The sequence below is a fragment of the Stylophora pistillata genome, chromosome 8 (assembly GCF_964205215.1).
Source record: "Stylophora pistillata chromosome 8, jaStyPist1.2, whole genome shotgun sequence".
In the NCBI taxonomy this organism is placed as follows: Eukaryota; Metazoa; Cnidaria; class Anthozoa; order Scleractinia; family Pocilloporidae; genus Stylophora; species Stylophora pistillata.
In genome coordinates, this window is record NC_142526.1 from 20,651,981 (window position 1) to 20,663,727 (window position 11,747).

The window sequence follows — 11,747 nt, forward strand, 5'->3', positions numbered from 1 at the left end:
CTGTTACAACAATTACAGTAAGGAGATGATTTAAAAATATTTTCGGTGATGTAAACGAATTCAGTGAAAAAGAACTTGATATGACGATGAATGCTTACAAATTACAACAATAACTTTTTTCGGAATAACATAATTTGTACTCCCCTAAGTTTTCCCCCTTTTCTAGCAATTCAAAACAATCATCTGCTACACACACGCAACCTCTTAAAGTTATTTCTTGGATGTTTGGACTTCAAGAATTTACTAAAAACTTTCTATTCATAAGCTGTATTCTTGTTGAAAACTTCATAAAGCGATGAAAAAGATGTAAAAATTCAAGTTACCGCCTATAGTTACATGAAATTAAAACTTTTAAAAGACATAGTTACGCGTGTTTATTCTGATGATGATATTTGTTCAGATGTTATAAAAGGAAAAAGAACGTAAGTAAGCTATCATTGTCTTCCCGTTCTTGAGAACACGTTGCAGGAATTCTAACTAAACAACTTGTAACGACTGTTTAGCTAAGAATGATGTTTTAAGCATATGGCGGACAACGGTTGTATAAATGATATATAGGAGGGAGGTTGTCGATTTCAGATTCCCAATGATATTTTTGTTTTCAGTTTACAATGAAGCGAACTCCGTACATTCGACTGAAAACAACTTTTCACTTGACTCTGATGATGACTTCTGCTGGGGTCGTCGAAACGTTAGTCTTCACTACTGACAAAAGTCCTTCTCAGGACTGCACTTACCCGAATGAGCAGACTACTTTATCAGATATTTTGGTTGTTGTAAAACTATATCGGGGATTTTCCCCTGCCTTTAAGCGCACTCTTGCTTTAAGCACTGCCCTTAGATCGTTTTCCGTAACTATTTTGAATGCGAATCAAAGAAATCCTTCGTGGAGATAAAAAATTTTGGAAAAACACTTGGGCAAATGAATGGTAGTTGAATGCCTTCAGTAAAGATACTCCAAAATTCTGTTGCGGTGTAGAAGTCAATTATATATGCAACAAAATGAAGAACTGATGAGAAATTTTTAAAGGCTAACTCACTTTTCTTCTTTTCGTCTTTTACGCTTGTTTCCTAAGCTACCAGCTGGTAACGTAACATTGTACACTCCGGCCTCCATTTAACTTACAAATGTTGAAACCTATATGCTTCTGATGTAATGATGAGAATGCTTAAGGATCTCAAATTCGCGCCTTAAGTTATCTCAAAGCGACAATACATAAATTTGAACAAATGGTTCCATCGGAGTTTAAAGCTACCAAACAGTCTTAACATCGAAGTTCGTTGGTTCACGTTGTAGAAATTCTCACAATGCCGCTTCGAAAGATTGTTCTGTCCACGTTGATTTTTCAAAAAATGTTAGCCAAATAGCTTTCAAAAAGGCTTAACTCGAGAACGATGCAAAAGGATTAGTACTTGAATCAGTTTTTTTGCCGACAGTTCTTTTAAGTGACTATCAAATCGCGGCATTCTGACGAGGCTTAGCTCTTTAATTAAGTACAGGGGCAACTGGTGATGTCATTCGAAATATTGAACTGAGCTTTCAGGTACTTCTTTAGCACTCAGTAATCTTCCAATAGTCACGAAAACAATATTAACGTAATCGGACGGTTCGAGGCTCATTATAACAATCGTTGATGCTTTGGCCCACATCAGTAAAAGTACATCCGAAAACAATTATTTCAAAATACAGCATTAAAACCCACATTAGGGAACCTCAATATTTGAACTATTTTAGTTATGTAGAACGAAATTAAACAGAGAACACCCAAAAGAAATTTCCTCTTTCCCACTTCCTATCCTTTCAGAAATTTTCATTTTCCCTAGAGGCTTGGTATTTGTTCTTTTAAAGGAGATAAATCTTACTCATTCGTGGATTTAATTAGTCACGGTTTGATTAAGAGTTTTCCTAGACATTTTAAATGTATGCAGGACCACATATTACTGATCAATCATCGGCAATCGAAAAAAAGCGTAATTATGGCTTTAAAAGTATAACTTTGCTTGATTGTTCATCGCAAATACCTACCAAACTAGCAAGGATTCATCGTATGGAGAAACAGAGTAACTCCTTTTAATATGTTCTTTGTATATTACTTCTTGGATTTTTTCTGTAGACATGTTAACAACACAATGTCTACTAAGGGACTGTTTGGTGAAGAGCATGGATTTAAACAGATACTGGTTTAACAATCGCTTAAGTACATCCAAAGTACGTCACCTTCTATGGGACAAAGTGAACAATATAGTTCCTCATTTATTTCATTTCTGGTGCTTTTTGTTCGTTCGTTTCGTGGTCGTTCATTTAAAAAACAAGATCGCTTTAAAAGAAAAGAGTAAGCAGGTATGTAGACTGCGATAGGTTGTCATTAAACCATTGCGTGCAGTGAAATATTTTCAGCCCGTTCAATGCATTAAAGCTCATGCAAACTTACAGCTGATTCATGAAGATTCATTTTTATCACATAGATTTCTTCTCTCTGAATGAATCTATGTCCCCATCAAATATGACTTCAAACCCTTGCCTTTGAAAACAGAAATATTGTATAGATCTGTATAAGATTCGAAACGTTTCCATAATAATGTCATCTTGATTGCATGTTAAAAGGACATCTGTTCATAACTTCTTTTTTTCCTTTACTTCAGGTTTCTACCTCTTCCGCATCTGTCGGAGTTACTTTGGGATTCCCTGCAATCCACATTAATTCTGTATTAGTAATGTTACTAGGAATCTTACAGAGTTAAATAAGTGGTTATTTGAGTATCAGCCACAGAAACCTGAAAAATTGATTTTTACGTAAAATGCAAGGAATCGTTAAAGTTTATTGCGGGTCAAAAAACATTGGTTTAAGTAACTTCCCTGAGGAACACAATTTTAAACCAAGGTTAACAATACAGCTTTAAAACGGGATTATCTTCAGTGTGAATGAGGTATTAGTTTATTTCAAACCGATGATCGAATAAAGTGTGAAATTGGTCAACTCCGGCAAGAACCAAAAAGTGAACAACTATGTCAGAAATGAAGAAAAACCTCATATCTTTGGTTTTTCTGCTTTCGTCGGTTTCTGACGTGCCAAAACTTCTTTTTAACACCCATGCAGGTATGAATCAAACTGAAACAATGATACTAATTACTCGTCTTTTTCCGGCAAAAGATTTCTTAGATCTGGAGTCTCATAGTATACAAGAGAAGCATATATGGGGTAAACCGTTAGCAAACGAAAAAATATTTAATAGTTCGCATTTACAAATTTACAGTTTTGAACTGTTGGTCGTTAAAATAGTTAGTCGTAAACATTTTTCTGTAAACTTTAACGGGAAAAAAATGGAGAGATTTAAAGAGAGAGACTGGACGTTTCAGGGAGGTTTATTATTAACGTCTTATGAACCAAACTGCCATTATTGTTCCGAAATATCGCTCAACTTTCATGGATACCACATACAATAAGCATCCTAGACCATGATTCACAACCAAAACTAATTCAGTTTGTAACACGTACGGATATTTTCGTTCTAGAACGTTACTCATCCTAAATGAATAGCAATATTCTGATGACCGCATTTTCCTAGCAATATCGCATTTATGTCAATATGTAAAAATCTTTTGCCCGAAGGGAGGTGTAGGTGAGGTGAGGGATCTTCTGAAGCGCTTAGGATAAGACACACGTAAAATTTCAACCTGAGGGATACCTACCATACAATGAATTGATCCCATCAATATCATCTTGGTGTAAAACAGGCCTCCCGTTGCGTGCAAGTGGCCACATCACTGCACCTCGAACATTGGAGTGCGCCAGACCTAACGCATGACCAATTTCATGAACAGCTGTGTAAAGCAGAGAGCGAGATTGCTTCGCAGTCCACCACCATCCTTTAACTCCACCTAGCTCGGTGAAATCCTCGTCATCGTCAAAATGGATAAATCCTTTAGATGGGTAATACGCATGCGCTATAATTCCCCCTGGTCCATCGAATGAATAAGGACAAGGCTTTTCACGCGGTACACCACCATGTGACCGTCTTCCAAAACTGAGGATGATAATAATAGCACCACCAATAACAATGAAAATAATGATGAAGAAAATGAAATCTAATTATGAAATGGTATGGTTGATTGAAGTGACTGGCTCGAAAAAACCAACAGTTTCCTTTGCTGTACAATTTCTTAGGTAATTGAAATGACAATAACAATAATAATAATAATAATATCATGAAAAATAATTATGATGATAATTGAAAATATTTAGACGGGGTAACCTATTCAGTAAGTGAATAGTTATCAAGGTGAGCCCTGTTGAAACAATAACTGAATTAATGAATAAAATATAATAAGGACTAATAAATAAAAACATACAAAAGTAAGAAAGCACTTAAAAAGATCATAAAATACTTAAGAGAGCTTAAGAGAGTAAAAGCGGTTGAAAGTTCTAAGGTTCTTGAGACCTGACCGTGGACGATGGGTCAATTGCCTTCCGCTCATATTGAGCTTACTGATCCATCTAAACTCGCATCAATTCATGAGTCACAACTTTTGAGTGCAGAGATATTATTATTTCTTGGAGGTCTTGACACTCATGAATTGCAGCATTGTTGTTTTTCGTATTTTTCTGGCGCACATAATCAGTCAACGTTTACAACGACCACAGAATATCAATATCCAAAATAAAAATTGATTCGATCGTCAAAGGCACAGTACCCCTGCAAGAATACTCTGTAATTTCTTGATCTCGTGGATATCTTTGGACTCTATAACCAGACTCTCCGTCAATTCCTGATCCAATTTTACTTGAAAGATCATCTATGAAAATACCTGAGTTTCTCACTAAAGCTTCTGTTTCACAACAAGTTTGTTCAGTATACAATATCAATGATTCCGTGAGTTTACACCCAATGGCTAGAATATTTATCAAAAGGATAAAATGCAAATTTTCTATTTTTACGAGTGAAAATTAACGATCTAGTGATTTAGATTTGGGAGGAAACCACGTCGGCAGCTGATTTGGAGTAGCAAGGAAAGAATGTGGATTAAGGAAATAGCTGACCTGATTCTAAAGTCAGTGTTGTTGTAGTCGTGAGTTCTGTTGAATGTTAGGTTCTGTGCAGCATCGCTCCAATATTTGAAAGCTTCAGCGACAATTCTTGATTGATCTGCCTGACTCATGTCATCTCCATAAGATAAGTAGTAAGTTAAGTTCCTTTTTGTCCATTTTCCCCTGGTTGCGTAACGCTTTATGCGCGAACCGTGAATGTCCACATCCGCATCACCACAGCGCGGTTTCTTCATCATGTACAGAGTGTCTTCGTCCAGCTGTCCGGTTACTTGAAGTCCGAAAAATTTCTGAAAGTTCTCGATTCCTTTTGTGGTGTTTTGATTGGCAAGGTCTTCATCAGGTGAAAGGTAGTGATAGTTTTGTAAATAGAGCTGTCAAAAAATAAATGAGTCAAAATTTCGGCTTGGACTAAATCAGTTTTGACTTTGTTGGGTTTCACTTGCACGAAGTGTAACTGAGATGGAGACATGTTTTCAATCCCCTTTTCTTTCGAATTGGATTTCATATTTGGCAAAAATGAAACATGCAATTAACAAGCATCGGATCTCATTGGAGGAACAAGGCTGTCCGCCGGGTTGATATGACTTATGCGCTTAAAGACCTAGTGCATTGGAGACAATGACGTCATTCATTTATAGTACATTGTGACCCCACAACCCTCGTCAAAGTTTGTTGAAACAACCCGCTTCCATCTCGATGTCTCCTTTTTTTTTTCAGGAAGTCGAATGTTTAGGTCACCAGCATTGACAAGGGGCAAGGGGAAATGTTTCAACCTTTTGATAACGTTTTGACGACGATTGCAGTTAATTTAGCAGGTTTAGGATCTGTGAAATTATATGGATGGTGTTTTTTGTGCACAGTTAGTTGGTTGTTGGTTCCAAACACGTGAACAAATTGTACTCAACGTTGATTAAAATTATTAGTTTGACCTGAAAACGCTACCAGCAAGAAGTAAATGAGAGAAAGTATTGAAACAACGCATAGAAGGGAAACTCGCAGCGTAAAATAAGAGTGATACCGAAAATTCCGATGTGTTCAGTAAGTATTCATTAGTAAGCGATTATCCAGCTAGCCCATCTGTACCGTTACTGCAGAGAAAGAATATTACTGTCAGAGACTAGGTCTAGTTAGCAAATTGAATGTAACCTAAATCGTAATGTTATTTGAAAATTTTGCCTGAATATGTCACACCAACCATAGCGAATCCTTCGTCATCCTCGTCATCCTCGTCGAATCCCAGTACACAATGATGTATGGGCAACAGTGAGAAAACTACCAGGAAAAGAAACCTAGCCATGTTTCCCTCCATCATTAAACGTTTCGCTATAAATTCCTCACCGAATGAAGCATGTTTATATATGTACGTCGAATTTAATATTGTTAGATTGTCTCGAAAAAACAAGTATCCGTTCCCAAATATGGATTAAGAGGGACTTGAAATTGTTTTTGGTGGTATTGTTCATATGAGTCTTCTGCTTTTTTCTAGGCGTTGAAATAGTATTTTTTTAAGAAGATACATATAAGCTCTCTCGTCCACAGAATTGTGCTCTATGACAAGACATGACCTTTGTGTGAATTGGTTATCACTCTAATAATCTGCTGGCGATAATTAAAAGTATTCGATAGCTTAATTGCCTGAATCATCAAAGCGACCGCTGTAAAGATAACCCACAACATAAAGTGTCTATTATTTCGTTGTTTTTCATGTACTGCACCTATTAAAACACACTATTTTTAGTTGTATTGTTTACAAATGAAAAACAAAACGTGGGAGGAAATCGACACTTATAGTGCTAAAAACAGGATGGTCACTAAAGGTATTTGTGATTAAGTATATGGAATATATATTGGCGACATTATATGATATTGGATATTAGCTCTGTAATAAGGGAAGGAATTGTAATAGCCTTGCCATGATACTAGATAAAGGGAAACTACATGTGATCGCTGAAATCACCATTTTGGTTCAAAGCAAATATATCTAAGCAACAAATGGCGACAGGAAAACAAGTTGGTGAAGTACTTGTTCTGATCGTCAAAGTCATCGTGCGGCAGACGTGGGAAATATTATAGATGAACACTACTGTTAATTTATGCAAACACTACGGCGTACACAAATTTTAAGGAAGATGTTTAGACATGAGCAGTTTTGTCAATATTTTGCTGTCAAAACTGAAGAATGACACCTTCGATTATGTTTCACTACTTCAGGAAAATGAAGAAAAAACCTTAAATGTTGATTCAACAGCAGTTGTCGAAACTGCTCGGTAAACGAAGGAGGTTTCGTTACTCATTTCATGGCTGATTTTGCTACACTTAATATCCTTGAATAAATATAGTGAATCTTCTCAAAGGAAATCCGCTCATTGGCTATATTTGTAATTTTTTTATGAGATGATTAATTCCTCTCTCTGTTTACAATCATGTAGCGAATTGAGTTGATATTTCTTATGGATGTTACTTATTATTCGCTGCTTGAGTTTGATGTTTAGATCACCGATTAATGTATGTAGTATTTACATTATACAAGGATGCTTTACAAAGGCTTTACAACAATATATATGAATAAAAATGGGATTAATGGATACATCTAGGAATTATTTTAAGTTATTCTCTAGATTTAAAGGTGTTTCAGTTTCAATTTCTGCAGCGGAATTCTTCATTCTGGTCATCTAATACACGATTCATAAATCCCATTCCCATTAACTCATCTCGACGTCAATTTTATCCCAAACCTTTTTGGTTTCATATGACTCAATATTTTTCACAATATACACATGACTTTTTGGACCCATATCACTGTATTTATTCTTTATATTGTTGCATAATATATAGCGCCCTGAGAAGGGAAAGTAAGATTTAAACTTCGGGAGGAGCTGCGCTCGGAGACAGTTTTATGACAACCTTTGAAATCATTTTATAAAAATCCTGACAAAATCACGGGCACTTTCAATTGTTCATTCATGTTATCCTTGACAAAAACACGACACATCATGGGTTAAATTCGTAAATTGATAAAGCCGGTAAGGCGGAGACTTACCATCTCAGACTCTTTGGTCATCTTCTGCGGTCCCTCCGTTCGTTTGAGATAAGAAAGGAAAGTTCTCACCCGCAAACTTTAAAGTAATGCCGCCAATGGAAGCTGTTTGCAATTTCAATCTTGAATCGCTTTCTATTATTGCTACTGGTAACATGTAATTATAACTAGAATCAGACCAAAATTTGTGTTGATGAATTTTCTCCTTTACGGTTGTAAACTGAAAGAAAAACTTATCCCGTCAGTCTTGAATGTAAACATGCGTTTTTGTCCAAGCGCGAGGTGAGGAAGGTTGGATATTCGGCGAGTTCTTCAGTTTTCTAAGCATTTGTAATGATCGAGACTAAGAGGTAATCCATAAAGAACGCCAAAGAGCTTACCACCTAGCCCTTCTTGGCTCAATTCAGTGCAGAAGAGAGTTAATTCAGTGCAGAAGAGGGTTAATTCCGTGCAAAGATAGAAACAAACCAGACACTCTGATTGGTCAGAATGATTGGTCATGGCTGCACAGCCTGCGGGAAACATGAACCCTAAATAATGCTGTTTGCTGTTATGAAAAAACAGGATTCTTCTATTTGCGGGACTTCCTAACCACTGCCTGACATCAACTAATAATTTATTCGTGTTTTTCTCGTTGCCATGTGCCCACCAATAACGTAGCTCCATTTTCTGCCTTTAAAAGCACATACAACCTCTATTCGCTCCGACGAAGGGCTAACGCTCGATACGTCAGCTTTTGTAATCGTTATGGTGGCCAATTCACCATTTCAACTTTGTTGATATATCCAAGTTATTTCGTTACCCCCACCGACGCAGCCCCAAACAGTTTCTTTAGAAACTATCAGCTTTTATCAACTAATAATACTTAGATGATAGCGGACAATAGATAGGGACGTTCCAGAGAGTACGACTATTGAACGTAACCCGAAAAAGGTGCAAAGCTGGTATCCTTGTCCATAGCTTGCCAGCCCCAGTCATGAGAATGATGGAAAAACTTACCCAAGTAAAGTAGTTTACCCACACCCTAGCCGTACGCTGGCGGTGGCACCAGTTTTTGTCTAACGGATTTGATTCCAATCAAAATAATAGGATGTTTCATCCTATCTTCACAGATTTTAAAAGACTTCAGTGGAATTAAAGCTGTGTCATGTGGCACAGTAACGACATAACCCAGTGGGTTGTCATGATAAAAAATCAGGGAAGTTTATTTTTCAGTGCACAAGATTAAGAAATCATTAGTTTTTTTCGGTAAGTACACTGGTCTTTGCTTTGATCGTCATTATCATTCACTCTATCACTCTTGGCATAAATACCCTGTCACGTGATATTCCGAAGAATGGAAGAAGTAGATTGAGTAGTCCAAATGTTATCACATTGCTGCTAGCGTTGACAAAAAGGACGACAAGGCATTGATTAATTGAGAAGTTGCTCTACGCGATGGGCGGAAATACAAACGAATTCGGTATTTTCGGTTTTGCAGATCATTTTTTCGGTTTTTGTGCCAAAAAACTTCAGTTTTTCGGTTTTGTTGTTCGTTGCGGTTTGCAGATTTTCCGGTTTTCAGCATTTGTTTTCCGGTCTCGGTTGAAAATATTAATGGTTTTTGGATTTGGTATTCGAGGCGGTTTTCGGTTTTTCCTATTTGGGTTCCGGTATGCGCCTTTACTGATCTCGAACAGTACGTTGTGAAACACACTTCGTGGACATGAAACTTGTATATTTGACTGAACAGACGAGATTAAAGGGAACTTAAGGCCGTAAGTTATCTAAAACCCCTACGAGCTTGGAGAGTTCTATTGATATGAATTCCTGTCAATTTGGAGTAATCAGAGACCAATAAACACCATATTTCCCAAAGATGTTGAAGACAAGAATTAGGAGAATTTTCCTGGGACATTTGATGCAAGCTACATGACGAAATTTGTTACAACAAAAAACAGGTGAAACTAAAAGAAAGGCATCGTAAAATACATCGAGCGGCCGGGGCGATCAGATAACGGCTTATTAAGCGACTATCTCGGTCTGTATATTGAGAGATTTTAGGCCACTAACTCAGTCTATATATTGTACGATTTTAAGACGTTAACTAACGGCTTACACTAACTCAGTCTATATACTGTACGATTTTAAGCCGTTAACTAACGGCTTAAAATCTCCCAATAACTATAACAGACTGAACGAAATTAAGTCGTTAGTTAATGGCCTGAAATTGTACAATAAATACAAAAGACTGAACGAAATTAAGCCGTTAGTTAACGGCCTAAAATCTTACAATAAATATGACAGACTGAACAAAATTTAAGCCGTTAGTTAACGGCCTAAAATCTCCCAGTAAAGATAACAGACCAGGGGCGTAGCCAAGATTTTTCAAAGGGGGGGTCACAGAGGCTACTCACCATTTACACCGCTGCTCTCCCGCGTATATCAGCGGGCTCAGTCGTATTATCGCGGCATGAAGACTCATATCAATGGCTTTTACGGCTAAGACATTGTCAGGGCGTTTTCGCCACCTGAATATTGTGGGTTGTTTGCTCTAAAGAAGACCTACCAAGGGGGGTCACGGGCACCCCAGGACCCCCTGGCTACGCCCTTGCAGACTGAACGAAATTAAGCCGTTAGTTAACGGCCTAAAATCTCCCAATAAATACAACAGAAATGAACGAAATTAAGCCGTTAGTTTACGACCTAAAATCTCCCAATAAAGATAACAGACTGAATGAAATTAGGCCGTTAGTTAACGGCCTAAAATCGTACAATAAATACAACAGACTGAACGAAATTAAGCCGTTAGTTAACGGCCTAAAATCTCCCAATAAAGATAACAGACTGAACGACATTACGTAAGTACTTAAAGAAAAAATGACCTAAAACCATCGACAACACCCATCTACGACCACCGGAAAACCCCCTTAAGAAATCAATTTCAGGTGTAAAATAGCGTACGCTGAAGTTTTATTAGGGCGATTTTCGTGGATATTTATTTACGGAAATGCGTAACAGCAGTTTTTCAAACTCATTAATAATTCATGAAGTTACAAACCAATCACGATACGCTAATTTGGCCACATGTGTGCGTTTAGAATCCCCGATGAAACACTGGAAAGAGGCTTTTCCACTATACTTTGATGAAATATCAAACCCTAGAGCTTGATAAAATGTCATACCCGGTGACGTTGCTCAGGGACTTGTGACACTGCTAAAATATTTGACAACAAAGGCCAATAATTACTGAAAAACAACAATTCCGCTTACGCTGCCAAAATCTTGGCTAATGATGCACGATTGAGAAGCAATTTAAAAAACTCGTGCTTCGTGTTTCATCGGGGCTTTCCCGTGTTTGGAAACCCCAATGAAACACACGCACTCGTTTTTAAAATATTACATGCAAAGCGGAGCGGAATTGGCGCGTTGTCGCTTTGCTATTTTCTTTAATTGAGTGATGACATTTCATAGTCGTCTAACGGCTTTTTTTCGTTCAATTAATCTCAGAAACTTGAGTCAATATTCGCCAGTGTCTGCGTTTTTTTGGCTCTCAGGTCAAAAAGACACCAAGTAAGACCCCCATTAGTTGAAAATTTGATGAGGTTGGGTAAGGAGGGGGGCAATGGGGCCTCTGGGAAAACGCAAAACCGGAGGAAAAAACCTCCAAAACCGGAAAACCG

General features: G+C 37.4%; 1 protein-coding gene across 1 annotated transcript; it reads right to left on the reverse strand.

Annotated features, from left to right (window-relative positions):
• Window positions 1–2,049: 2,049 nt before the first annotated feature.
• Window positions 2,050–6,403, reverse strand: LOC111324609 (collagenase 3). The gene is made up of 4 exons (XM_022928217.2): window positions 6,244–6,403; window positions 5,040–5,419; window positions 3,692–4,026; window positions 2,050–2,686 (listed from the first exon to the last, which is right to left on the reverse strand). Exons 1-4 carry the CDS (start codon window positions 6,358–6,360, stop codon window positions 2,640–2,642), a joined length of 879 nt encoding a protein of 292 aa, XP_022783952.2. The 5' UTR covers window positions 6,361–6,403; the 3' UTR covers window positions 2,050–2,639.
• Window positions 6,404–11,747: the final 5,344 nt, after the last annotated feature.

Coding starts and splice junctions, on each gene's coding strand:
- LOC111324609 (XM_022928217.2), bottom strand. CDS start 6,360: ATGATGGAGGGAAACATGGCTAGGTTTCTTTTCCTGGTAGTTTTCTCA. Junction 5,420..6,243: donor ATGACGAAGGATTCGCTATG/GTTGGTGTGACA, acceptor ATTTTTTGACAG/CTCTATTTACAAAACTATCA. Junction 4,027..5,039: donor AACACTGACTTTAGAATCAG/GTCAGCTATTTC, acceptor TATCATCCTCAG/TTTTGGAAGACGGTCACATG.